The sequence below is a fragment of the Oryctolagus cuniculus genome, chromosome 1 (assembly GCF_964237555.1).
Source record: "Oryctolagus cuniculus chromosome 1, mOryCun1.1, whole genome shotgun sequence".
NCBI lineage: Eukaryota > Metazoa > Chordata > Mammalia > Lagomorpha > Leporidae > Oryctolagus > Oryctolagus cuniculus.
Window position 1 is genome coordinate 54,908,316 of NC_091432.1, and position 27,432 is coordinate 54,935,747.

Here is a 27,432-nt window from a genome sequence, read left to right on the forward strand (position 1 = left end):
CTTGCAACTCCAGTGCTAAAAAAGGAGTCCTTGATTTGTAATTCATTCCACATGGTGTTGTTCTTCGTGTCCTGTCCAAACTGCACCATTAGAGTTGTAAACAGGGAGCTTTGCATGACTTTTATTAAACCCCTGCATGCTGGGAAGAAGCAGTCATTACCAGCACCACGATGGGCCGGCACTCAGGCTCACTAACCAGCGAGAGGCTGAGGGTCTTGCCTTACCACTCACCTGCTGTTCTTTAGTGAGCTTTGCTTCCTAGGCCTCTTTGGCCTTGGGGACAGCTCAGGAACCCAGTAACAAAGGAGCTCAATTTAGACTCTGACTTGGCTCTGTGTTCTTTGGACAAGTCATCTTGCTCCTTTGAGCCTCAGCTTCCTGACCCACACAAGGGGAACAGGCACTGAGGGTAAGGTGAAGAAGTACCAAACACCAGCACCCAGTCCGGCACAACACTGGGCCCAGGAATGGTGGTCTCTTGTTCCACTTAGAGCAATCTTTCTAACTTCTAACCACCAGTTAGAAATAACTTATTGTCTATGACTTTATAATGTATGACTACAAACACCGATGATTCATTTATGGCTATGAGACATTTATGATTATGAAAGGTTGTCAGAATAGCAGCTTGCATTGGTCATTTACAATTTCTCAGCTTCGCATGTACAGGTTCAGTTAATGTTCTTAACAGCCCTTTGACGCAGGCATTGCTATGACCCCAGTTTGGCACAGGAGAAATCAGGTTCAGAGCCACCATGGAACTTGCTCAAGGTCAACCATTGCTGGGTGGTGGAACCCGGCTTGGATCCCAGGCTGCCCAGCTGCAGAGCCCAGGCTCAGAGCTGTGACTCGGTACTGCCTTCCTGGTTTAACTAAACATAGGGCCCTGCTCGCAGGAAGTTCTCCAGCCAGACACGGGACAGGGCACTACAGTGTGGTGTGATATCAGCCTGGCAGGAGGGCGGTGCACTGTGCACAGTTCCTGGATGCATGAAAGCTGTACTGAGCATACAGGAGAGGGAGTCAACCAACCAGCTGTGCTTCTTCTTAGGATGCAAAGGAAAACTGGCTCTGCTTGGCAGTCTTCTCCCTGGAAGTACTTACAGTGGGTTCCCAAAATGGGGCTGCAGGAGATTGGGAACACTGCCCCATCGACGCTGTCCTTGCCCATGGAATCTGTGGCTCTCCTGACTCCCAAGGGCTGTCCACACGTGCATCCTGCCTTGGGGCTCCCCAGTTTTCCCTGAGGAATCACAGAAACCATCCTCCCCCGGAGAGATATCCATTCTGAGCATCAAATCCAAAGCCCAGCAGGCCCCCCGCCCCTCCTCAGCCCGAGGGCCGTCTCCTTAGGGAAGTCTCTTGAACACCTTGCATGAGGTGCTCTTCCTTGGTGCTCCTGGGTCTCTGTGCCTTGTCTGGTTCCTGTGGCACCTGTGTAGGCGCCGTTGCGGTCGGAGCTGGCCATGAGGTGCGGCTTCCTGCTGCACCTGTGTACATGTGCTTACAATCAGTCAGCGACAGGTTGTGCATCTGTTTACTGGCTAAGGGTCTGTCCCCACAACATGGCAGGTTCCTCGAGGGCCAGGACTTTGTTTCATACAAAGGCTACACCTGTAGCCTTGTGCTGAGCCGGCCGCCTGGCACGCGGAGGTCAGGCACTCCATGCCATCTTCTTCATGCATAGACAGATCCATTACTAAATGTGTTGGTGTCCTGAGTAAACGAAGGCTGAGGCACGCTGGCTTTGCCATGTTCCAGGCTGGCTGCTTGTCTGTGAGATGGGATGAGAGCCACCTCTCAGAAGGTTCAGTGAGGATGACCTGGAGAAGTACACAGGCAGCTGTGGCTCAGACCTGCAGTGCACAAGCCTGCAACAGGTGTGTCATTGCCGCCCTTGTTGGTGTGAGTGTCCGTCACCAACGGCCCCTGTGCAGAGCCGAAGGACCTGCTTCTGTCTCTGACACAGGACCTCGAGTTGGGGGCCTGAGGGCTGTGCTTTTCTGCACTGGGCTGGAGGCCAGATCTCAGTCATCGTCCTTGATGATGGGCCAGTTGCTTTGGCACCACTGAGCAGTACTGGGGGATACCCCCTCCTGCCACCAGTCTGGCTAGCTCCTAAAGCGTACCTGCCTCTCCACTTGACCCAACTCCTCAGGCCCTGAGGGCTCTCCCATAGGCAGGGCTGGTCTGCTAACACCGCCCCAGCAGCTCTCTGCGCTCACTCCCCTGCTCAAGATGGCCCTGCCCAACCGCAGCCAGTGGAACCCAGGGTAGGAGCAGCTGAGGCACAGTACTAAAGCACTTGGCACCCACGCCCATCTGCAGCAGGAACCAGGCAGGTTTCCCACTGGCTGTGGGAGTCCCCTGAGGCTCCCTGCCCTCACACAGGCCCCCAGGAAGGAGCTGCTTCACCCCGGGCCCATCACTGCCATTTCTCAGCAGGTGTCGCTGACATTCACAGATGCTGCTTCCCTGCCCTGCACCCACACCCACAGTCCTGACCCCCTGCACTTCCAAAGCCTTCCTGGAGGAGGTGGTTCCAGCCCCAGCTGAGACTTGGAGAAAGAAGGGCTATGGATCTGGGGACAGCTGGTGGTGCTGAGCGTGATGGCCTGCGTGGTGTTTATTTCAGGGCAGCTATGGATGTGCTTACTCTGCGTCAAGACCGTGCCTAAGGAGATGTGTTTGGAACACATCGTGGGCATCAATGGATTTTTCCATTTGATTTTCATTGGATTTGGTGACAATAATTCCATCGTCAGCACATTGCCATCGTCCCTAATGCTATTCTTGAAATCTGCTCATTGCTGCCCATTAGTTTTACTGGAGTCCTTGAGGTTAGCACTGTGTTAACACAATGGGAATTTAAGCAGAGCTGGGCTCTCTAAATCAATCACCAGAACAGCTTTAGGGTTTCTTTTTTTTGTTTTTCCATTGCTCAAAAATATGCTATTAAATGCAGTGACACGTGTGGGAGTGGAGGTTGGCTTGGGTGAAGGACATGTTTAAAAGGAAAATTTCATACCACATTATATGCAGAAAAAGGACCTGCCTGATCTTAGTTCTTGTAGAACCGGGATACAGAACAGATTCACTGCTCTGCATTTAGCATCCTGGGAATTTACTGGACTGCTCAGAAACTCAGTCATATTTATCTGGGGCATATGGAAGCCTAACAAATATAGGTTGAAGAAAGAATGAACTAAATTGATGGGAAAATTAACTAAAGTTTTTTAAGTGCTGATCACAAAATGGAATGAGTCAGTGTTCACCTCCGCATCCCTCCTGGGGATTCCTATGGCAGCAAGGGTTGTCCTACACCTGCCCTCGGAGCCCGAGGAGAGTTGCTGCCCAGGGAGTGTCTCAGCCCCGTGATGCGTGCAGTGCTCAGGGATTGTCTGGGAGAACATGGCAGGGAGACCACTTGTGTCTAAGGAACAAGTGGGCGGGGAGTGGAGCCGGCTCTCCCGCAGCATTTGCCATGAGACGATGGAGAGGAAGGTCCTGGCCATCAGAAGGGGCACCTGATTGGCTGTTTAAGGAAAGTGCGGAGCATATGTGCAGGCTGAGGGGAAGAAATCAGTAGAGAGATCAGGTAGCTAAGTAGAGAGGGGTAATAAATGAAGCAACGTCCCTGGGGTGGGGACAGGGGAGGCCAGGAGGGGATGGGATGCTAGGATTGGCCAGTCCAGAACAGGAGTGTATTGCCCGGAGGACAGGGGCAGACATGGGGAGGGACAGGAAGATCCCAACGTGGGCGTCCAGCCAGGGAGGCAGGGGGACCTCTGGCTTTGTGGGAGTGAGGAATCCCTGGAAACCGGGCCGAGCAGGAGTGGCTGCGATACTCAGCAGGTGGCCCAGGGAGGGACACAGTGGGGCCCTGTGGCGGCTGAAGATGCTGGGCCTGTGATGGGTATAATCTGTCCTGTCCTGTGAATCTTTTCTTGCCATGCAAGCATCCAGGGAACAGGTGTAAAGAAGGGGAATGGGACCATAGGAGTGGGGTTAACAGGGTGTAGAAGGCAGGAAAAATAAGGAATTTAAACCTTTAAAACCTTGAGGCTGCTGGCAAGGAGGTGATTTGAGGGACGATAGGTGGAGCCTGTCTGGGACGTGGAGTGGCCAGAAGGGAGCCGGGAACGTGAGAAGGAAGGAACGCTGTCTTGAAGGCCTCCCTGGCTGATAAGCCGCCTTTGGGCAGTGAGCACGTGAGTCGTCTGGCTGCACAGGTGTTTGGGTGGAAGCAGGGCCGCGGAAGGTGCGAGGTCAGAGACAGCCATTTGGGGCACACAGAGCTGGAGTCAGGGTATGGTGGCTACTCTGTGACACCCCTGGAATTGGGTGGTTGACTGAGACACTTAAGTGTTGCCCAGGTCGGGTGCAGAGGAAGCTGAGAGGCGGCCCGAAAGGCCCTGACGGACTTGGGGAGCACACAGTGGCAGCGTGTCTGAGGCCTGTTCCTCCAGGAGGAGATGGCTCTGCACCAGAGGGAGGGGCGCTGGTGCAGAGAGGTGGGTGTCAGCCCCAGTGCGTGCTGCTGATGGGACAGTCGGCAGCTTCCAAGACCAGGGCAGCATCCTCCAGGAAGGTCCCAGTCTGGTGGGGCAGTGAACTTGACTCTTGTTGGAAAAGACCATCCCGGGAAGACTCTGGGACTTTAATGAAAGGTTCTTGAAGACCAAAGCGGAGGCTTCAGGGGGAAAGCCAACACGGGGAGAAGCATAGAGCATCTTGGGGTGGAGAGAGGAAAAAGAGAGCCCCATAAGGACCACACACATCAGCTATCACCCGGTGATACCTAGAGAACCGCCTCTGTCGAGAGCCACAGACCTTTGCAAAAATAGGCAATTCATCCCAACACGTGTGGTGTCTGAGACTGGCATCGCTGAGAAAAGCTGGGCTGTGTGGTTTCCGCCATCACTCACTTGGTGAGGCTCCTCACCAAGCCAGCGACACTGACAGAGTGGCCCGTGGAGGTGGAGCTGTTGGTTTCCCACCAGACAGCCTTGGCGACACGGGGCCACTGGAGGGTCCTTTAAGGAATGCCGTGGGGCTGAGGAAGAGCCACGGGGAGGCCCCCTGGGAGCCGGGAGCAGCGGGGAGGGTACAGCAGAATCCGGTGGGGGGACCACATCTCATACTGCAGCCTCCGCAGTCACCTGGTCCCTGGCTGTGTGCCCAGGACAAGCACTCACTTTTAACTTGCTGTCCTCGCGACTACACAACTCCGTCCCCGTCACAATGTTCCCAGGCTTCCAGCTGCATTCAGGCCAGCAGCCACAGGGCTGTACCGAACCTGTGCTCCGCCAGAGGAAGGGGGCAGAGTCCTGGCTGCCGAGGAGAAAAGAGGGCTGGGCCACAGTGGCCTAGGGACACCCGGAAAGGCTTCCGGAAGAGCAGCTCGTGGCCCTGACGGGAAGAGAGAGCAGGACTTGCACCTGCAGAAGCAGAGCAAACCCATCGGAGAGGGGCCTCCTGCGGGAGGGTTAAGCCAGAGCCTGCCTTCTTTATTTATTAAGAACTGGGGTGTTGAAGCAGGCATCTGGCTTAGCAGTTAATGCCAGTTAAGATATTCTCACACAGCGGAGCTGTGGCCCAGTAAGCTAAGCCTCTGCCTGTGGCACCAACATCCCCTATGGATGCCAGTTCAAATCCCGGCTGCCCCTCTTCTGATCCAGCTCTCTGCTACAACCTGGAAAAGCAGTAGAAGATGGCCCAAGTGCTTGGGCCCCTGCACCCAAGTGGGAGACCTGAAGGAAGCTCCTGGCTCCTGGCTTCAGATAGGCTCAGCTCTGGCCATTGAAGCCATTTGGGGAGTGAACCAGCAGATGGAAGATGGATTGTGCTCTCTGCCTCTCCCTCCCTCTGTCTATAGCTTTACCTATCAAATAAATAAATAAAAATTAAAAAAATAAAAGGCAGACAGTGGCAAAAATAGGTTAAAAAAAAAAAAAGATACTCTCATCCCACATCAGAGTGTCTGGGTTACATTCCCAGCTGCAGCTTCTGGTTCCAGCTTCCTTCTACGGCAGCCCCTGGGAGCGGCGGCGATGGCTCAGTGATCCGGGTCCCTGCTGCCCCTGGGGGAGACACAGATTGAGTTCTCAGCTTCCAGCGTGGACCTGGCTGAACTCCAGCTCTTGTGGGCATTTGGGGAGTCAACCAGTGGATGGAAGACCTCTGTCTCTGTATTTCTTTCTCTCTCTCTGTCTCTCTGTTTCCCAAATGAATGCATACATAAAATTTTTTAAGGAAAATCAGGGTATTGTGCTGGCTGAGAGATGGGCTTTGGAGACAGTGAACTGTGCTCAGATCCCAGCTCTGCACTTGCGATCCATTACTTCACCTCTGCTCCATTTTGCTTTCTCACCTAAAAATGAAGAGACGAGAATTCTACTTTTCCAGGTTGTTCTGAGGATTAAATGAGTGCACATGGGGAGGATTTGGCATCCCGACCTCCAGTCAGGACTTAGTAAGTGTGAAATAGCACTAATGTGATTATTCATTTGATTGTCTTCAGCCTGGGGCAGGGAGTGTAAAGGACAGTGATTTGCTGAGGTCCTGCACACTCTGTGCCCTACACTTGACAAACACCCATGCACAGCAGCCGCCAGGACCAGCACACCGATGTAACCAGCTACCCACAGCTGAGTACGTTAAGACATCTCCATTTGTTTAGGCCAAGATTGCACTGGTGGGTACTCTGGGCTGAGCTGACGCTTTCCTGTGCTAGTCTCTGCTGGGCTCAGTCAGGCATCTCCACTTCTGGAGACTGGCTGGCTGTCAGCTGGAGGAATTGTCATGCCCTAAGAGTGAGCCCAGGCTTCTTCACGTGGGGGCAGTGATGTGCTTCCCAGAGCAGCAGGAGGGGTCCAGCTCAAATGCGCGAGTGCTTTTCCCACTCCGTTGGTGTCATCTTTGCTGCGGAAATCACAGTGGCCAAAGTTAAGTCACACAGCCCAGCCCAGGCCCAAGGGGCAGAGAAACAGACGCCACCCTGAAAGGGATGAGCTACAGCGTCACATTGCAAAGTGATTTGCAGGCAAGGACAAGAAAAATCTGCAGCTATTTAAAAAATATATCACACCGGCCCATCATCATATTCACTTTTTTTTAAAACTTTTATTTAATGAATATAAATTTCCAAAGTACGACTTATGGATTACAATGGCTTCCCCCCCATACCGTCCCTCCCACCCACAACCCTCCCCTTTCCCACTCCCTCTCCCCTTCCATTCACATCAAGATTCATTTTCGATTATCTTAATATACAGAAGATCAGCTTAGCATACATTAAGTAAGGATTTCAACAGTTTGCTCCCACACAGAAACATAAAGTGAAAAATAATAGATGATTTTTTTAAATAATGATGAAATCAGATCAGACCTATTGTCATGTTTAATCCCAGTGAGAGTAAAGTTGGGAATTGATAATTTCTTTTTTTTTTTTTTTACAGAAGATCAGTTTAGTATGCATTAAGTAAAGATTTCAACAGTTTGCACCCGCATAGAAACACAAAGTGAAATATATTGTTTGAGTACTCGTTATAGCATTAAATCTCAATGCACAGCACATTAAGGACAGAGATCCTACATGAGGAGTAAGTGCACAGTGACTCCTGTTGTTGACTTTACCAATTGACACTCTTGTCTATGGCATCAGTAATCTCCCTATGCTCCAGTCATGAGTTTCCAAGGCTATGGAAGCCCTCTGAGTTCTCCGACTCTTATCTTGTTTAGACAAGGTCATAGTCAAAGTGGAGGTTCTCTCCTCCCTTCAGAGAAAGGTACCTCCTTCTTTGATGGCCTGTTCTTTCCACTGGGATCTCACTCACAGAGATCTTTTGCCAGAGTGTCTTGGCTTTCCATGCCTGAAATACTCTCATGGGCCTTTCAGCCAGATCGGAATGCCTTTAGGGCTGATTCTGAGGCCAGAGTGCTATTTAGGACATCTGCCATTCTATGAGTCTGCTGAGTATCTCACTTCCCATGTTGGATCACTCTCCCCTTTATTTATTCTATCGGTTAGTGTTAGCAGGTACTATGTGGGGAGCAAACCGGACTAGACTGAGTTACTGGAATTAAGACTTATTCTATGCATCTGCTCTCCCACAATATGGCGCTGGGAGAGAAGTAAACAGCTTCCGCACAGCTGCCTCCAGTTCAACCAATAAACTGTAGGACTTGCTCCTGATTGGAGGAGAGCAGCGTACTCGGCGTGTGGGCAGCCGAGTTAGGATTGGCGGAGGAGGACTATAAAGGAGGAGAGAGACGGCATGCACCGGGAACATCTATGGGGAACATCTAAGGGAACCCGTGCAGCCCCCGAGAGAACCGGCCGGCGGTGTGCCGCTCCCCTGCGGAAGTGGGGAATGCAGCCAGGGGGAACTGCCCTTCCACGGAGGTGGAAGGGATAGTAGCCAACCCGGGAAGAAGCAGCAGCAAACCCGGGGAGGGCCGAGCAGACGAAAGAACAGCGCAGGGTTCAGTGTCGTTCCCCCACGAAGAGGGGGAGCGACATAATGGTGCCGTGACTCGGATATGAAGCCTAGGCAGGGTTTAGTGTCGTTCCTCCACGAAGAGGGGGAGCGACAGTACTAGACTTGTTTATGTGCTCCCTTTGACTTAGTCCTTTCATTATGATCAATTGTGAACTGAAATTGATCACTTGGACTAGTGAGATGGCATTGGTACATGCCACCTTGCATCATATTCACTTTTTATGATTTTATTTGTTTACCCACTCATTCAAAAGTGCCTGTCTTGTGACAAGGCAAGAAAAGGGATCTCCAACATGATGGCCTTCATTCTCTAACGCTCTGTGCCAGTGCAGGGCATCTGACATTGCTCTCTGAGCTATGTAAAATCCAGCGGGGAGCTGGGGTTCTCCCTGCAGTAAGGCAGGCTGCATTTCTCCCAGCAACAAGGGGAATGGAGATGGGGGTGGTGCTGGAGCAAGTATAGAACAGAGATTTGTGTTTGTGGGTTAAAATCAGACGCCATTATTTCATCTGCGTGAACTCTGTTTTTCTCAGCTAACTCCTCCCTGCTGAATCTTAACCTGCAGGTTTTATTACCAGGCTCTTTCCTACATCTTCCTGATCATTGAGATTGTGGAAGGTCCAGGTCCCGCATTGACCATATGTTAAAATGTGTACATGTGCGCACACACACACACACACCTCTCACTGGAAACAGCCTAAGCTCTTCTTAATGCAGCGCAGGATACCCATTGTGAACCAGCAAGAATTGAGCCTCCTCATTTCTCCTGAGGGCCAAGTTAGGGTAAGGCCTGGCACAGACCATGGCCTAGGAGCAAATATTAAAAATCATGTGCTGGGGAGAGAGCCTGTTCCATCTAGGCCATTAATCCACGGGGAGAATGGGGAGTGGTATAGGAGGTATTGATCCAAAACAGGGCAGAGAGGAGCTTAAAGGAGGCTTAGTAAGGGGTGTGAAGCAGGCCCCAGGGAGACCTGGAGGGATTTCTGAGCTGGAGTGGGAGTGTTCCTGGAGCTAATCGACTGGTATGTTTGGAGTATGTGTCAGGTATCGAGCAGTGGGTTGGATCATGGGAATACAAGGATGAGCAAGACAAACTTGGCCTCTCCTCTGGGATCTTGTACTCTAATAGGGGATGGTTGACATTGTAACAGCGTTACCAGCAGCTGACACTGAGCATTGGCACTTCCCAATAGGTCTGCTAAACTGCGAGGGTAGCAGCATCTATACCCCTTGTTTTGATCAAGGAACCAGTTGACTGAATGCGTGGCTGAGTAAATGGTCTGTGGTCAATGGCCAGTGAACCCTTGGAGCAGGGAGGCTCAGTGGTTTGCAACCCAGTCAGTCTCTGTTGAATCTGCCCTCTTCACTCTCCCAAATTGGGCCAAGCCCTCTGCATACAGATCCCCAAAGTCCCTTGTATGTTTTCCTAAGAGCATGCAGCACATTTTGTGAGTCTATTTCATGTGATGATTCGGTACAGGAGCACAGCAAAATGGCTGTCAGTCAGTTCAGGCATCATCATGCTCCAATAACACACAACCTCAAAATCTCAGTGGCTAACAATAGCAAACATTTCCCGGTCCTGCTGCAGGCCGTTTCTCTCCTGACCTTATCTCTCGTTTGCAGCATCCTGTCCAAAACAGCGATAGTAACAAAGCCTCACTCAAGCGTGGTGTCAGTCTACCACGTTGTGGCAGGCAGCAGTCCAGACAGATGTTTCACCACTGCACAGAAGACGTCATCTTCGCTCCACCTTCTCACTGCCCGATTCTAGCCCCAAAGCTAGTGCACCGCATTTCAGTTTTCGGCAGCGTTTCTTTTAGGCCGATGACCCCCAACTCCCAGTGCCCTGCAACAGCTGCTAATTTCTTGCCTATGCTCCATGACTGTCTTGGTTCAGCATCACTCCACCTGTAGGGCCAAATGAGCAGTCCCCATCCGGGATGCTGTAGGCCCAAAAGGGGAGGTGTTGGTCACATGACAGCTCCCAAAGCTTCAGATCAGAAATGACGTGCCCATAGCTGCTTGCATTCCGTTTGAGTCAAAGCTAGACAGGAGGTCACATCTCGCTTTAGTGATGTGGAGGTGGATAAAGTGGATAATAGCTCAGTTAGGTGGGGAATGCAAGGAGGGCCCTCAGCGGACTGAGCGATGAGTTAGAGTAGCTAAGAAGGGTGCGTTGGCTGTCACAGGCTGATGCAGGGTTGGCAGAGGGTTGTGTTGGCAGAAGAGGAATGTTGGGGGGGAGTCTCTCTCAGAGCTATTTGCTAGTGGGTAGACACAGTTCATGCAGCAGTGGACAGACAGATACAGCTGGGAGGGGCTTTGATGAACACCTTCCAATGCAGAGCCAAAAGGAGTCTCAGGGGTCAGACATCAGATGGCTGAGGTTTCTTGTAGAGAACTCAGTAATGAGCAAACTGTGCTTGCTAATTGGGGCAGGGGTCAGTCATTAGCTACAACAACAAATAAACTGGAGCAGCTTAGGCTGAAAGCAAAAAGCGGGCACCACTGGAGAAAACGTGGGTGATTGATTTTTAGAGACGCAGAGGGAGGGTTGATTGGGGACCCACAGGAGCCAGGGCCTCTGTGGGGGCCTCGGCAGCAGGAGTTTCTGGATGTTCTCTTGAGTTACCCCAGACATGCCTCGGCTGAGGCTACCTGGTTCTGCATCTTTCTGGGGAGGAGTCTCCTTGGCCCTCTGTAACAACTCCATTCTCACCACAGGGCAGTCACGGAGCATTGACTGTGGGGGCCAGCGTCTGGACAGAAGCAACTTCAGAGGACTTGGGTCACGGTTAGGTAGGCAGCCCCTGCATGGGGGTGTCCAGATCCCCTCAAGCTGGCTCTCTAGGACAGAACATACTTCTGATGGAAGAGTCCTCTGTCAGCAGCATAGCATCACAGCCTGCAGGGGAAGACCCACAAGGGGAGCTTAGATGTTGGTGTCCCACGGACCCCCAGGTCAGAGGGGGCAGCAGACCCTCAGAACTCCCAGGCCAAGGGCCCCCAGTGGCTACCACACTGGAGGGGGCCCATCAGATGTGATGACCCCAGAAGGCTTAGGGGTATCGAGCTTGGTGTTTATATTGAGCCCCGTTGCTGACTGAGGTTGTGCTGGGGAACAAGTGCAACTCAGCTGCTAGCACACCTGCTGCAGACCCGGACAGACAGGCGGAGGGGGACGGAGCCCTGGCTCAGCTGCTATCTCGAATTGGGTTTCCCTGAAAGCAGGCCCTGAGACAGGGCTTGAGGCAAGTCACTGCTCTTCTAGGAAGTACTGGTGAGGCCGTGAGAAAATGACGTGGGGACAGAGGTGGGGAACAGTGAAGGCAACCCAGAGTGGGCATTTGAGCAAGCCCCAGGGTGGCTGCTGGGTCCGTGTTGGGATCTCCAGAAGCCTGGAGGGACCCTACCTCAGGATGATCCCAAGGAGTAAGAAGGGTGGGCTCTTTATCCACCTGCTTCTAGCCATCCTGGCTGCCCCTGGGGCCTGATGCAGGCCTGGAAAACCCTCAGGAGGTAAAGGCCCCAGGGCAGAGGAACGCCTCTCTCATTTGCAGGCACCAACAGTGTCTGCTGCAGCTACAACTAGGGCTGGCACTGGAGTGTTCTGTAGAAGCAGTAAGAATAGGTTTTTCCAGGAATCCCCTGGGCTTTGTCCTCTATGCAGGGAGGCTGAGCCCTGCGGGGGATTGTGAGCAGTGGTCACCAGACCCTTGCTAAGGTCCATGTCTCAAGGGTGGCTGAAGGGCCAGTTGCATTTCGAAGGACAGCCGGGGAGGGTTAAGTGCAGTGACTGCACCTCCAGAAGCACTTGGAGATGCCCAGGCGATCCGCCCGCACCTTCCCAGCTCCATTGCTGATGCGCTGACAGCAGCACGCATCCTGTGCACAGCCTCCTGCCCTAGGACAAGCCCCGCTCTCCAGCTGCTGGGGCCTTGGCCCTGGCCGTAGCTATGGATCAGGCTGCCTCAGTGAAGCGTCCCTTGGCAGCGTGCTTCTGCCTGGCCTCCCTCAGGGTCAGAGCCCTCCACAGCTCAGAGCACCTGTGCCAGGCAGCCCGGCTGCTCTGAGTGCAGGCAGAGAGCAGGGGGAATGAGGAGCGTGGACAGGAGGCTAAGGCCTAGGTCAGGGCAGTTTGCAAGTGCTCGCTGCTTCCTGGAGACAGGGCAGATGGCCGGTCAGGAGAGACTCCACCAGCTGTCCCAGCCTGGGATCCCCATCCCTCGTCAAATCCTGAGCCGTGCTGAGCTACTTCACCATAACTGGGGCTTCCTCTCCACCTGCACTCACACAGTGCTGCCCCTCAGCCTATTCCAGGGCCTCACTAGCGCCTGTGGCCACCCCGACCCCACCCCGGCTCCCTACCTGCTCCCTGCCCAAGCAGGCACAGTGACTGAAGGGAGTGATGCAGGCTCGCTGACAAAAGGCCGACTTCACAGACTGCCGCTTCTCTCCAGAGTGGCCTTGTCACAAGGAGTGAGTGAGCCGGACACACGCACGCTGTCTCCTTTCATAGCTAGGGGCCCCAGAGCTGTGACGACTTGATGAGCCTTTTGCTGCATCTCTGTGACCTGAAAGTGTCTCCTGTTTGTGCTGTGTTCCACAAGACTCTGGGTGGCAAATGACAGAAACTCAATTCAAGCCAAATGCAAAGAAGTGTTACCCCCTCTTGTAAAGGACGAGTCCGTGTCTGCCTCTGGCTTCAGGCAGAGCTGGAGCCAGAGCTTGAAGAAGTAAAATCCTCTCCCTCTCCCCTTCTCACCACCTCCCTCCTCTGCCCCCTTGCCCCCCTTCTCCCTCTCCATCTGAATCTCCCTCTCCCTCCCCCTCTCCCTCCCACCCCTCCCTCTATCCCTCCTCCTCTCCCATCCCTCCCCCTCTCCATCCCCCTTGCCCTCCCCTCCCCCTCCCTCCCCCTCTCCCCACCTCAGGGCTCTGCTCCCTGTTGTGTGTGAGTTGGCTCTCTGCTATGGTGAAGGAGTTTTCCTGACTTACCTGAGGAAGAAGGCAGGCTTAGAGCCTTCCAGCAGTGTCCTGCTGCATACAGAAAATCCCAGGGCAGATTTCCATTGGCCCAGACTGGGTCACATACTGATCTGGAAGCTACCCCTGGGCCAAGGCAGTGGGGTACAGGACTCTGGCCAGCCTACTGTTAAGGCCAGGGTGGGGCAAGATGCTGCCACAAGAAAGCCGATGTGACTCTCAGCATCCTGCAGCTCTGACTCTTCTCTGGTCTGTCTCTGGCCTCTCGCTGGTAATTCACTCCTCCCAACCCTCGGCTTCAGTGCAGGAGGCCAGGGTGACCCTGTTACCTGGCCGTCTCTCAGGGCAGAGAGGCCCACAAGGGAAACCCTGGGTCCAGGGGTCACAGGCGCCCAGAGTAGTGCTGAGAAAAATGACAAACCTGTGGATGCAAGGCCTGGGATTAAACCACAGTACACAGCAACGGCTAGGACCCTACGTGGTACACTCCCAGCCCAGCAACACTCAGCATCCCCGGCTACACAGCACAAGGCAGAAGCCAGGCACGGCTTGGCCATTCCTGTTCAGTTTCAAGTTCAAAGGCAGCTCCGTGGTCAAAAGCTTTGCCTTTCTTCCTGCTGCTCTGCAGAGGCACAGCCAGAATCTCCCAGCCAGGCCTGCGCGAGTCACCCCTAGCCTCAGCTCATGTTCACTTTCAAGGCTCCTCGAAAGACTGTGAACCCTCAGATGTGCTCACAAGCAGAGGGGCACAGTCTCAGGTTGCAGGTCACCGCTGGCCGGCAGACAGGGCGCCATCCAATCTCCCCAGCCCCCGGCTATTCTTCCAGCCTTATCCCTCTCCCCCAGCCCACCGTAGAGATGCTCCCTTTCCCTACTGTGGCACCGTGTGGTGCAGCCTCTGTGACTTTGTTTACCCTGTGTCCTCTGCCAGGGGTCCCTTGTCAATTATTTGGGCAAACTACTCTCTCCCCAGGCTGATCTCAACACTCCTCGCTCACTGGCAGCCCAGGTACAGACATCACTCCGGAATGGCTGTGCAGGTTGGCCAGACACCTGTGAGCAGCCCGGCCATGGGGGTCTCCTGTTCACCCTTCTTCGAGTCTCAGTCCCCATCAGGCCGACAGCTCCACTTCCCCAGTGCCCAGCTCAAGAGAGACAGCACAGAGGGCGCTGGTTGAATTGAACTGGATCAGCTGCTGACTGATGGGCTGCATGTCAGCTACAACATTTGCCCCCAAAGCTGGGCGGGGCGGGGGGGTGGTGGGGTCCATGGCTTAACTTCACCTGTTCCCCAACTGCCGGGAAAACAGGGAAGCTCCGAGCTCTGGAATCCTGCCTGGCACATTTGGGCTGTTCACAGCTGTTTTCCATTCCTCATGGGCCCCTAGTGCTGTGGCTGGTGGACTTAAGACCATTCCGGAAATGACTCCCATTCGTTCCTGATTTAGCATCTGTGCACCATGGCCGTCAGCACAGTAATGAACCTCTGTGCCCCGGGGTTAATGGCCAATGACCAAACCCTCAAATCAGCTCTCCCTGTCTGCAGAGAGGCCTCCAGCTCATTCTTTGGTAAAGAGGACAAGGAGCCCGTTCCTCATACTCGCTGTGGATATCACCGTCGCTGCTCTGTACCTTGGGATTTCATAAAGCAAGGCTCTCCCTCCTTCTCCCTCTGCCCCTCCACATCCGGTAGCCTGTCTGCTGCTTCCCTGAACCCCCACTCCCAGGCCAGTCAGATCCGAGACAGGGGCCACAGAGGTGGGGTAGGTGAAAGCCGTGCAGCCGGGCCTGCCGTCCCCTCCCTCCTGGCCTTTACTTGCCCTCCTGCGGAGACACTGGTCCCTGTGGCCAGGCTAGAAGCTGCATTTTAACCTTCACACCAAATGCATCTTCAGGCTGAGAAGTGGGGGTCAGGAGAGCTTGCTGGCCAAGAAGTGAGGGGTGGGCGGAGGTGTCGAGCAGAGTCCCAGGTCGGCCTGACTTGGAGGTCCTTGCTCTTCCTATCCCACCAGGCCACTTTCTCCCCAGACAGGTGGTTCTGGAACATTCATTCACATGCAGCAGCCTTGCCTGCAGGGCTCATTCAGACTGCGCTTATGGGTCCCACTCAGGATTCTGACTGAGTAACTGTGGGGCTGGACTCAAACATGTGCATTTCTTTTCTTTTTTTAATATTTATTTGTGTATTTGAAAGTCAGTTACAGACAGAGGGAGAGATCTTCCATCTGCAGGTTCACTACCCAGGTGGCCACAATGACCGGGGCTGAGCCAAACAGAGCCAGGAGCCGGGAGCTTCACCCAGGTCTCCCACGTGAGTGCAAGGTCCCAAGCACTTGGGCCATCTTCTGCTGCTTTCCTAGGCCATTAGCAGGGAGGGAGCTGGATTGGAAGTGGAGCAGCCGGGACAGTAATCAGTGCCCATGTGGGATGCTGGCATCACAGGCAGCAGCTTTACCTGCTACACCACAGTGCCAGCCCCTAAGACGTGCATTCCTAACAGGTTCCCAGATGATGCTGTACCACACCTTGTCCTAAGCCAGGGGCCTTCCGAACCTCTTGACCGCCCTCCTCAGAACCTTGGAAGCAGTGCCCCTGCAGAGAGGGCTCCTGCTGGAACCCACATGAAGAGGGAGACTTGGAATCCAGAGTCACAAGTGGTGCCCTGCAGTTCATCTAGGCTACACGTTAGCATCGCCTGGAATATACCCATGCCTAGGCCCCAGGCCGGAGACAGTGGTTTCTCGGTCCTGCAGCTCCCCAGTGGTTCAGCTGTGGTGCACCCTGCCTGATGATGTAGGGCACCTCTTTGAGACTCATGTGCTCCCAAATCTTCCTCCTGAGATCCAGCCCCCAGCCTGGCCATCCCTTAGCAACCTCGGCCAGCCCCCGCCCCTCCATTTTGCAATCACCACCTTATGTGTGGCTGAGCTGGCGGGGAGCCCTAGACCCCCACCTGCAGGGGTGCTGAGCCCGTTCTTGGGAGTCCCCAGGACCCAGCAGGAACAACTGATAGAAACAGCCCTGCCAGTCCCATTGCTGGCTCTGAGGAGAGGCGGTCAGGTGGCCCTGAGAGCCCAGCTCTGGGCCTGGGTCGGCTTCAGCCCAGGGCCCGCGAGTGGGTGCGGGTGGTGCTTCAGCTGCAGTCCAGGCTGTGGAGAATCCTGGCGGGGAATGGGGAGGGCCGCTCCTCCTGGGCAGGGGGCCGTGGGCCCTGACAGGCCAAGAACCCAGCCTCGCTCGGAGCTTCTCCTCGGGCAGGGAGGGGAGACAGCAACTGCCTCCATGTGCACCTTAGCAAGGTCTTTAAACCTTGCAGCCTCAGTTTCCTGTGGGGCCGATGCTGTGGCATAGCCGGTAAAGCCGCCGCCTGCAGGACCGGCACTGCATGTGGGTGCCCATTCATGCCCCAGCTGCCCCACTTCCAATGCAGCTCCCTGTTAATGCCCTGGGAAAATCAACAGAATACTTGGGCCCCTGCCACCTATGTGGGAGACCCAGAGGAAGCTCCTGGTTCTTGGCTTCAGCCTGGCCCAGCACTGGCTGTGGCAGCCATCTAGGGAGTGAATCAGCAGATGGAAAACTCATTCATTCTCTCTCTCTGTCTCTCTCTCTGTCTCTCTCTCCCCACCCTTCAAATAAACAAATACATGTTTTGCTTTGTTTTTTTCAAAATCATTGGGGTAGAGGGTGGCCTGCAGCATAGGAAGTGTCTGGCAGAGGGCCTGAAATCTAGGTGGATGGAAATCTGTTTTCTCCTCTGTCTTCCCTTACAAGGACCTGCCACCCCCACCTGCCATGGCAGAGTCCCCACCAGCGAGGTGATGCTTGATGCCTGGGGGGGGGGGGGGTCCTAGTGAAAGGCCCCACACCAGCCCCCAAGAGGCCGGGCCCACCTCCAGGCTGCCAGCATGGGAAGGCTGCTGAGGATGGCCTGGCAGGGGTGCCCACCTGTGCCCTGCAGAAGGGGCCTTGTCTGGAGGGCAGCAGGTAGGCCAAGGGGAACCTCCCATCCAGGGGTCCTTGCGGCCTTGGCTCTGTGGCCCTGGGGGCAGGCACGGGAGTCGCTCCTCCTGCCCCCACCTGCAGGAGTGGAGGATGAGACCCAGAGGTGCTGGTACTTTTACCTGTGCTGGTGGTTTCTCTCGTATCCTGGTATCATCTTGCGTCAGCATGAAATGGCCCTACTGAGCGGCATGGGGCTGAGCAGAGAATGAGCTGAATCAATCACGCAGTGCTGCCCAGGAGCTGAGTGGTGGAGGATGCCGTTCAGGGCCCCAGGGCAGGGGGGTGAGGGTTGTAAAACATCCACAGATGCCGTAATGGCTCGCTCAGCCCCTGACGCAAGCTGCAGATGGGATGTTGCTGTCTCAGCACTTTACCCACCCTTTGTTCCAGGCCTTTTAATAAAGGGCCCTCCAGTCCTACCGTACCCCCTCAGTCCAGGCCCCCAGCACGGCTCCAAGGGAGGCCTGGCTCCCAGCTGTCCCGCTCCCTCCAGCCCGGTCTCTGGAGCTGGAGTGACCCTGGAGAGGTGGGCAAGGGAGGTGGTCACCCTGGCTCTGGAGTCAGACTTGCTCTGACGTCCCAGCCACTGACCACCCACTGTGTGACTTTGGACCTGACCTTCTCTACCTCTGTTTCCTCTTATACAAGGTGGGGGATGAAATAGTAGTGCAAGTCGAGCATCTGAAATCCACAACTGTTTGGGTGCCCACGTGAGGCCACAAAGGAACAATTCCACACCTGAGCTTATGTCATGGATGAGTTGCAATCAAAACACAAGCACATTAAAAATAAACTAGAGGCCAGCGCGGCGGCTCACTTGGCTAATCCTCCATCTGTGGCGCCGGTACCCCGGGTTCTAGTCCCAGTTGGGGCGCCGGATTCTGTCCTGGTTGCTCCTCTTCCAGGCCAGCTCTCTGCTGTGGCCTGGGAAGGCAGTGGAGGATGGCCCAAGTGCTTGGGCCCTGCACCCGCATGGGAGACCAGGAGGAAGCACCTGGCTCCTGGCTTCCTCCTGGCGCGTCGGCTGTGATGGTCATTTGGGGGGGTGAACCAACGGAAAAGGAAGACCTTTCTCTCTGTCTCTCTCTCACACTGTATAACTCTACCTGGCAAAAAAAAAATATTCTAGAAAAAGGTGCCGGCACTGTGGCATAGTGTGTTAAGCCACTGCCCACAGTGCCAGCATCCCATATGGTTGCCAGTTCAAATCCCGACTGTTCCACTTCCAATCCAGCTCACTACTATGGCCTGGGAAATCAGCAGAAAATGGTCCAAGTCCTTGGGCCCCTGCATCCGCATAGGAGACCCAGAAGAAACTCCTGGCTTCAGATTGGCCCAGCTCCAACCATGCAACCATTTGTGGAGTGAACCAGCAGGGGGAAAACCTCTTTCTCTCTCTCTCTCTCTCTCTCTCTCTCTCTGTCTCTCTGTCTCTCTGTCTCTCTCTCTGCCTCTGCCTCTCTGTAACGCTTCCTTTCAAATAATAATAAAAAAAATCTTAAAAAAAATATCAAGTAAGAAGCAAGGCCCCTTAAAAAATATTGTAGAAAAGCTTCGTCAGGCTATGTGTGCTATGTGTGTAAGGTATACCAGGGTACTTCAAAAAGTTTGTGGAAGACAGAATTAAAAGAGAAGTTATTTTGGTGCAAATCAAATTGAAATCCATGCATTTGAGGAGTCTTCAGAAAGTTTATGGGAAATGCATATGAAAAAAAACCAGGGTGCCTTTTAAAACTTTTGCACCAAAATAAACTGATCTTTTCATTCCACTTTCCCCACACAGTTTCTGAAGTATCCTTGCGTAGGAATCATAAGTGAATTTCGTGTTTAGATGTGGATCCCATCTGCAGGCTAGCTTGTTATACATATACAAATATTCCAAAATTTGGAAAAAAAAAAAAAAAACAGCTTCAGAACACTTGTGGTCCCAAGCATTCCAGATAAGAAACGCTCAGCCTGTACCTGCCTCACAGAGTTGAGATTAGGGTTGAAAGAGATAAGCACATGAGTGAGTTCATGCCTGGTGCATAGTAAGAGCTAAAGAGCTTTCAGCTTTTGTGTTTGCAGCCGAAGGCGAGGTTTCTCAACAGTGGTGCTGGTGATGTTTGGGGCCAGAGAGTTCTGTGCTGTGGGAGGCTGTCCTGTGCATCTGGGGTATTGGGCAGCATCCCTAACTTCTCCCTGCAAGGTTCCCTAGCAACCCCGCTCCCCCTGCCCCTGCTGTCATGACAACCGAAAATGTCCCCAGACATGCCCTTGCTGGGCACAGGTACCCCCTGTGGGAGATGCCAGCTCTAAGCCGCCTCTCACTCAGGCCCTCAAGGCTCCCCGTTGCTCCGAAAGCATCGCTGTGCTTGCTGGGTCTGCGGGCACTGAAAGTGGGGCACCTTGTACAAAACTGTTTCCTCTTTTGTTGTGCTCAGGCCATTGATTGATCCAAGGCTGCGCTTCCGACAGGTCCGAGTGAGGACTTGAGGGATTCCTGCTGGCTGAATGTCTGTCTGTGATCCGCTGGCTTTGTGGCTGCGCCGGTCCAGATGCACTTTGTCGCTTGCTTTCTAAATACCAAACCACTGTCTGCCTCTGTTATGATTTTCCCAGGCTCTGGAGCCATAAGCAGCTCAGTGGCAGCTGTACCAGATAGCAGGTGCACACGCTGCCCTCCAGAACACTTCAGACAAACCACGTGGATGAAACTGATTTCCACGATTACCTGGGTGGCCGCTGGCACCTGCAGAGCCTGCCTGGGGAGGAGAGCCAACCCCGATGGTGGGGACGACTGGGGATGGAAGTGACGGTTCCCTGGCCATCTCAGCTTGTAGCTCACGCTCCTGAGCCACCTGGAATCAGGGTCCTGCACACAGGGCGGCTCAGAGCTCCACTGTCCTGAGCTCAGGGGCATCAACAGGTGCACACGTGTTGGAGAGGGGCCCCGGCGGCAAGCTGAGGCCCTGTACTTCTGCGTATTCAGGAAGGCTTTCTGGAGGGGCCGAATTTTCACTGCTGTTTCCAGAGTAGCAAGGGTGAGGGTGAGTGAGAAGAGGAGCTAGAGACAGTCTGATCTTGGTGTGATCGGGGCCGTTGTTTCCCAACTGGCTGGGTTCCCACTGGGCTGTGGCCCCTGCTGGACAGGGGCCTGCCGTTCTCATCTCTGTGTCCCTAGAACAGAGGGACACAGGGGCTATTTGTCGGTTGAATGGTCACATAGGTGAGATGTCTAATGGCACAGCTGTTTCATTTCCTAAATCCCACCAGTTCACGAGTTCTCCCTGAGGCCCAGCCAGCTGGAAGTCACAGCAAGCCATTGGCCTTTTCTGGGTGGTGGCCTGGAAGTCCAGCCCATGCCATGTTGGTCTCAGGAGTCCAATTAGTGCCCCACCTCTTACCCAGGGAGGTTTGAAGAGGCTCCCCTGGCCTCTGTGCCCTGGATACGGTTCCACATGGAGATGGCCATTCTGCCTGCACTCAGCCCCTGCCCCCAGCATTGATCACCCCAATTCCTCACCTCCGTTGAGAGAAGAATCACATTAGTAATGTTGACGCCTATCCCCATGGTTCTATGGAGGCAGCCACAGAGTGGGTCCTAGCTATGGCAGGTGTCTTCCGCTGCCCCTCCAGACACACTGGCCACCTTGAGAGGCTGACTTTATGCAGCGTCTCACTGGGCTCCAGCTGGGCTCATCCAATGGGCTGACCCAGTGGGGAGGGCGAGCGAAGTTGGGGTATGTGTGCAACACCCCTCACCACTTCCCCCAACCCGTCTCTCAAGGAAGCCCTCTCTACATAACTGGGCTGTCTCTGCTCATCCACTGAGCCCTGGGTGGCAACAGCTCCACGTCCACGTTCTCTCCCTGTGGCTCCCTGACACCCACTCATGTCTTTGAAAATTGTGCCTTTTATCCCGTGTCCCTAGATTCCCCCACCTCAAGCATGGTCTCCCTTTCCCGTGAGATTTTGACTCGTGCACTGGGTCATGTCTCTCCTTATGTCTCGGGGGCAACCCTGCCTGCCCTGTCCCCCTTCCCTGCATCCCTGAAGGCCCTTCTGAGGGTTGGAGAGAACCGGTTCATGAAGAGCTGCCCTCACCTGCCTCACCTGCCCTGGCCCCTCTGTGTCCCGCACCCACGTTTAAAAGGTATTCGTCAGCTTCCTCTTTCACTACAGCAAAGGATGCTTCATTTTACCAGCTTGGATTAATGGACAGTGTTTGCCAGTGGGGACTTCTGAACAGTTTGAGGCTCCCTGGATACGCTAACCTAACACAGAGAAGTGCGCTTTCTTGGTTTGCCCGGGGCAGCAGAGGGGATGGAGTGTTAGTTCCTGTTGTAATGTGAGCAGCAGAGCTGATGAACCCTGTGAGTTCTCACTTCGAGCCCCTGCGGGGAATCACTGCTGTGGGGTGAGCTTGAAGACTGAGGGTCTGTGGCTTCCCCACAGGACAGAATAAAGCTACAGAGCACGGATGCCCACACACTCCCTGCTTTTTGTTGTCTGAGAGGCAGAGAGAGAGAGACAGAGCTCCCATCTGCTGGTTCACTCTCCAAATGCCTGCAAGGGCAAGGGCTGGGCCAGGTGGAAGCCAGGAGCCAGGAACTCAGTCCAGGTCTCCCTTGTAAGTGGCAGGGACCCAGGTACCGCAGTCATCACTGTGGCCTCCGGGATCTGCCTGAGCAGGAAGATGAAGCCAGGAGGCAGGGCTGGGATCTGAACCCGGGTACTCGATGTGAGATGCCAGTGTCTCGATCACTGGGGGAACCAGCCACTTCCCTGGCGGCCGCTGTTTTTGTAAATAGAGTGTCACCGTGGCATGGTTGTCCATTCACGTATTGTCTATGGGAATGCTTGCACGGCAGCTGCAGAGTGGAGTTTGCAGAGACTGTCCTTCTGTGTTAAAAAAAAAAAAAAAAAAAAAAAAAAAAAAACAGAGTCCCCGTGGCAGGCCTGGCTGCACCTTGGAAAGGCCGGCTTACAGGGTGGGCCCTGGGCTGGCACCTGGGGGCCCGGATGTCAGGAGGCTTCCTGCCGGAACTGGGAAGTGGAGCCCCTTGTGCCTCATCAGATGGTGCAGACCGCCTGTTTCTGCGGAGCGCCTGCTCTCCTATGTGACCAGCACCCACTGGTGGAAACCGGGATGCCGAGTCTGTAACACACTGCCCTGGTCGAGAGCACGTCCCGCCATGCGTGCAGTCACACTGCATCGCTGGGGAATGGCGCGCATCTCACTGGGAGGGACCCTCGGGCTCACGCTCGTGCCTAGCTCCCCAGACTCCGCGTGGGCCCTTTCCCCTGGCTGATTTGCTCTGTATCCTTTTGCTGTCCTGAGCCATAGCTGTGAGTACAGCTGTCTGCTGAGTCCCATGACTCCTTGTGTGAATCACTGAACCTGGGGGTGATCCTGGGGACCCCCAGCACACCCTCAATGCCGAGCATCTTTGCCACCTGGCCCTTTAAGAACTTTTCCATCCTGTCTCATAGAGAGTCTTTATTTTATTTTATTTATTTATTTTTTTTGACAGGCAGAGTGGACAGTGAGAGAGAGAGACAGAGAGAAAGGTCTTCCTTTGCCGTTGGTTCACCCTCCAATGGCCGCCGTGGCTGGCGCACTGCAGCCGGCGCACCGCGTTGATCCGATGGCAGGAGCCAGGTGCTTCCTCCTGGTCTCCCATGGGGTGCAGGGCCCAAGCACCTGGGCCATCCTCCACTGCACTCCTGGGCCATAGCAGAGAGCTGGCCTGGAAGAGGGGCAACCGGGACAGAATCTGGCACCCTGACCGGGACTAGACCCCGGGGTGCCGGCGCCACAGCCGTAGAGAGTCTTAGTGCAGGTGCAGATAATGCGCAACACCTTCTGCTTCCCTCCCCACAGGCCCCCGGAGGCGTGGCCCCGGGCCGGTTTGCTCAGTGTCTATTGGTCAAGTGTAGTATCTGGCATAAAATATGTATGGAGGAAGTCAGCAAGTCTGGACATAATGGCTTCAAGAGATGCTTTTAAAACTAGGGGTGGTGAAATCAATGTTAACAGCTCTGGTCAATGTTTTTCAATGAAAGAGTGGAATAGAAAGCATCATAGTGCATCGCATACAGTAGGGGTAAATTTTGGTTCTTGGGAATTTTGTTTCCGTGACACATGCAGGCTGGAGGCTTGACTGGATCATCACGTAGAAGGGTCTTCTCTTACCTGTCGCCATAGAAACTAGTTCGAAGGCCACTGGACAGAAGGAATCCAGGGTCCTCGCCGTGGCCACGTTGCCCGCTGCCCGGTGGGCCTCGCGCCTGCCCTTCCTGCTGCATCTCACCTTGTTCCTCCTTCCTGCCACCGCAGAACGTGTACTACACGAGCAGCCAGCAGATCCACGTGGGCATCCTCAGCCCCACCGTGGACGACGACGACAACCGCTGCCTGGTGGACGTCAACAGCCGCCCGCGCCTCATCGAGTGCAGCTACGCCAAGGCCAAGAGGATGAAGCTGCACTGGCAGTTCTCTCAGGTAGCGGCATGCGGCCACAGGCGCCGGGAGGGCAGGGGGCGGCCCGGGCCGCGGCGCGGGGTCCTGGCTCTCACTCTGTTAGCATGTCATGTCAGTGTCGGGAAAGTGAGGCTCAGACAGGACGGTTGTTGCCCACGCTCACACGGGAAGGGGCGGGGCTGGGATCGAACGCCAGGTCTCTCTTGACTGTAATCTTGGCATTTCTCCCACCCCAGCCTCTTGTCACGAGGGGAAGCCCGGGTCTTCGCTCCGTGGCTGGCTCTGCCACTCTCAGGAATGAGGCTTCCTCACAGGGCGCCATCTGGGGCCGTGTTGTGAAGGGCAGTCCCTGTGTGAGTGGCCAGGGGACAGGCCTCTGCCGAGTCTCCACTAACTCAGGAGTTCTTCACGGGCGCTGAGGCTCCTGGTTATACAGTGATGCCCAGGGAGTCAGATCCCAGCTTTGAAGACCGTCTCTGCCCAGAGAATTCACAAAATAGGACCAGTTTTCCCCCCAACACGGTCCTGCCTGGGGAGCTCAGGAGGACAATGTCCGTATCCACGAGTCCAAGTGGCAGAGCCCCCGACTCCAGCCCCAAAAACCCACGTCCTCCCTGGTGAGGAGGAGCCATTGGGGCACTGCAGAGAGCTTTGCAAGTTGCCACCTTGGAGTCCAGTCCTGGTGTCTGGTTAGTGCCCCCTGCATGGGGCAGGGGGGCTGGTAAGGGGACAGCCAGCTGTGTCACACTCTGTGGGCATAGGACATCTTTGACCTGTGTCCTGGGTGTGCAGAACAAGAGGACTCAGGGAGACCCTTAAGTCCTAAATGGGTGGCAAAGTTCATTACTGAGCAGCAAGTTCAAAGCAAAGTCACAGATTTAGGGGCTGGTTAGGGAGCAGGAGCAAAAGCCCAAAGCAGAGCTTTGTGACCCCAGAAAAACAGGTGTCGGGGGGAGCACACGAGGCAGGAGCACTTCTGGAGACAGGGAGAGCATGTGCGAGGCAGCTGCGAGAGTTAGACTAGGCCTGGAGTTTGGTGAAAGAGAATGGCACACGGGGGCTCGACAGTTTTGCCTGCGTGTTCCTGCCTGTGGGACCTTGGATCAGTGCTGGGAGCTGCCCCAGTGTGTCCCCATGAGACCATGTGACTTGCATGCAGGCTGATTGTGTGCCAGACCCTGCAAGCCTGAGGCCACACAGCTACGTGTGGCCGGCATCATGGCTGAGACCTTAGACATGAGGATACGGAGGCACAGACAAGTCATATGCCCAGGGCACACGTGCTCATTGGTATTCATGAAATATTCAAGTTCTCTTTGCTATTTTTTGACGCTTGGGCGGCAGTGGAAGTGGCCACCTGGAAGAGGGCCAGGCTCAGGGCTGAGGTTTGAGGTTCCCCCGTGTCCTCCCACCGCCCACCCTCTTGGTAGAGATGCAGGCTGGTGCAACTGCAGCCGGGTGCTGCCCACAGTGGGTCTGGCCGAAGCACGCATCACTCTCCCACGGAGGGCGTCCAGCTCAGAGAGGCACAGGATGGGGCTCCAATCCCCGCACCTCCCCCTTCAGACTGAGAGGCTCAGCGAGGCCTGGCAGTGTGAGGCCAGGGAGGACCCTGGGTGCATGGGGAGATGAAGGAACCCCTGGGCCCCTGGAGGGGATCGGGGCTGACTTCACCCGAGGACAGGGTCTGTGGGGGTCACGTTGGGGTCTCTGGGAGGTATTTTCTGCTGCCTTCTGCCTCCTCCTGGAAGGGGCAGTGCAAGAAGTCGGTGATGGTGGGATTTGGATGGGGCGGGCCAGGGGACGCCATAATTAACTTGGAATATTCCAGAATGTGTGGGAGCCTGGTCCATTGAGAGGGAAGGAAGAGGGTCCAGGGAGAGGGAACAGCATGTGCAGAGGCAGTGAGACAGTGCACCCAGGCTTGTTGGGACACTGCAGATACTCGGGGTTCTGGGGGGGGGGTGACCCAAGGACATGTTTAGATCTGGGCTACAAGGGGAGATTCTAGGAAGGGACACAGGGTTAGGAGTTAAACGCAGGAGGCAGAAATGCAGTCTGAAAGTTTAGCCGTTCCCCTTCCTGCTCCTCTGTGACCCTGGGGCCTTCATGGCCCGGTCCTGCCCCCCAGGCCACTCTCACTAAGGGTCTCGGCCCAGGAGCTCAGCCTTGGGTGGCGAGGGCTGGACACCTTGACCTGTGTGACTAGGAGTCCTCTAGTGGGCCAGCTGCCCTGACTCCGTGCAAGCAGGAGGAGGAGGTGGGGCAGCAGCCGCTGGGGCTGGGCTGCCCTGGGGTAGCCCTGGAGGTCACAGCCAGCTGGGTGCCCATGACACTGGAGACTTGTCCTCACATGTCATGTATGTGTTCCACCTCTCCAGAGGCCTTGCTCCTCCCAAGGCCCAGAACCAGCAGGGGTCCAGAGCCCTGTGTGCCTGGGAGCCCTGGCGTCTCTGGTCCCAGCATTGCACAGTTGCATGTTACTAAGCCCAGCAAATCTGCCGCAGAATGGAACAACCGAGATAAAGTCACCTGGCCAAGACCACATAGCCTGAGAGCAGGGGAGCTGGCCCTCAAACCTGCTGCTGGCTCCCAGGCCCAGGCTGCTCTGTTGCGCTAGGCCCACGCCCACACACTGCTGCCTCCTTCACGGTCCTGCGGGGGCCCTTCCCACAGGTGCTTGGGGCCTCAGCTGGGGTGACGCAGCAGCTCCATCCCCCAGGTCCATCTCCATGTCCTGGCGCCCATTGCTGGCCCTCCCCAACCCTCCCCTCTCATCCGCCCATCCCTGACTGCAACAAACTCCCCTGGGTTCTTAGAGCAAACACACCCCAGCCCCCTCCTTCCCTCATGGCAGAGCTTGGCCTTGGGCGGCCACTTCAGCACCAGCCTAATGAAAACCCCAGAGGGCTCGGGCAGCCACGCCTTTGATCCTTCCTCCAAAGGGAATCGGCTGAACACAGTACTTTTACATTCCTAATGTGCAGGCCCAGAGCCGCAGCTACCCTCTTGATATTTAGTAATGAACATCTGTGAAATGTTTGCTGAATGCCAAGTGATCAGTATTTATCAAGTGCCTGGAATCTGCCCCCCAGCTCTCACTGGTGAGGAATCACTGTGGACGAGGCTGCAAGAAGCCAGAGCCTCTTACGGGACTGAAGTCTTGTGTTTGGGCTGATTTGCTTGCAACAGGTTTTTTGTTTTTGTTGTTGTTGTTGTTGTTGTTGTTTTTAATCTATTTTATGTATTTTAAAGGCAGAGTGACAGAGACAAGAGGAGAGACAGAGAGAGAGATAGAGGTCTTCCATTCCCAAATAGCTGCAACAGCCAGGGCTGGGCCAGGCTGAAGTCAGGAGCCTGGAACTCCGCCCGGGTCTCCCACATGGGTTGCAAGTGCCCAGGTACTTAGGCCATCTTCTGCAACCTTTCCAGCTGCACTAGCAGGGAGGGGATCGGAAGCTGAG

The 27,432-nt window shown here is 54.9% G+C and overlaps 1 protein-coding gene across 2 annotated transcripts in view; it reads left to right on the forward strand.

Annotated features, from left to right (window-relative positions):
* The window catches only part of GALNT18 (polypeptide N-acetylgalactosaminyltransferase 18), a 342,573-nt gene that overhangs the window by 304,408 nt on the left and 10,733 nt on the right, over positions 1 to 27,432 (forward strand). For both annotated transcript variants that reach the window (XM_008266222.4, XM_070073272.1), the window contains one exon: positions 23,825 to 23,989. In XM_008266222.4, the coding sequence (XP_008264444.1) occupies positions 23,825 to 23,989 (165 nt within the window). The remainder of the gene's footprint in view (positions 1 to 23,824; positions 23,990 to 27,432) is intronic.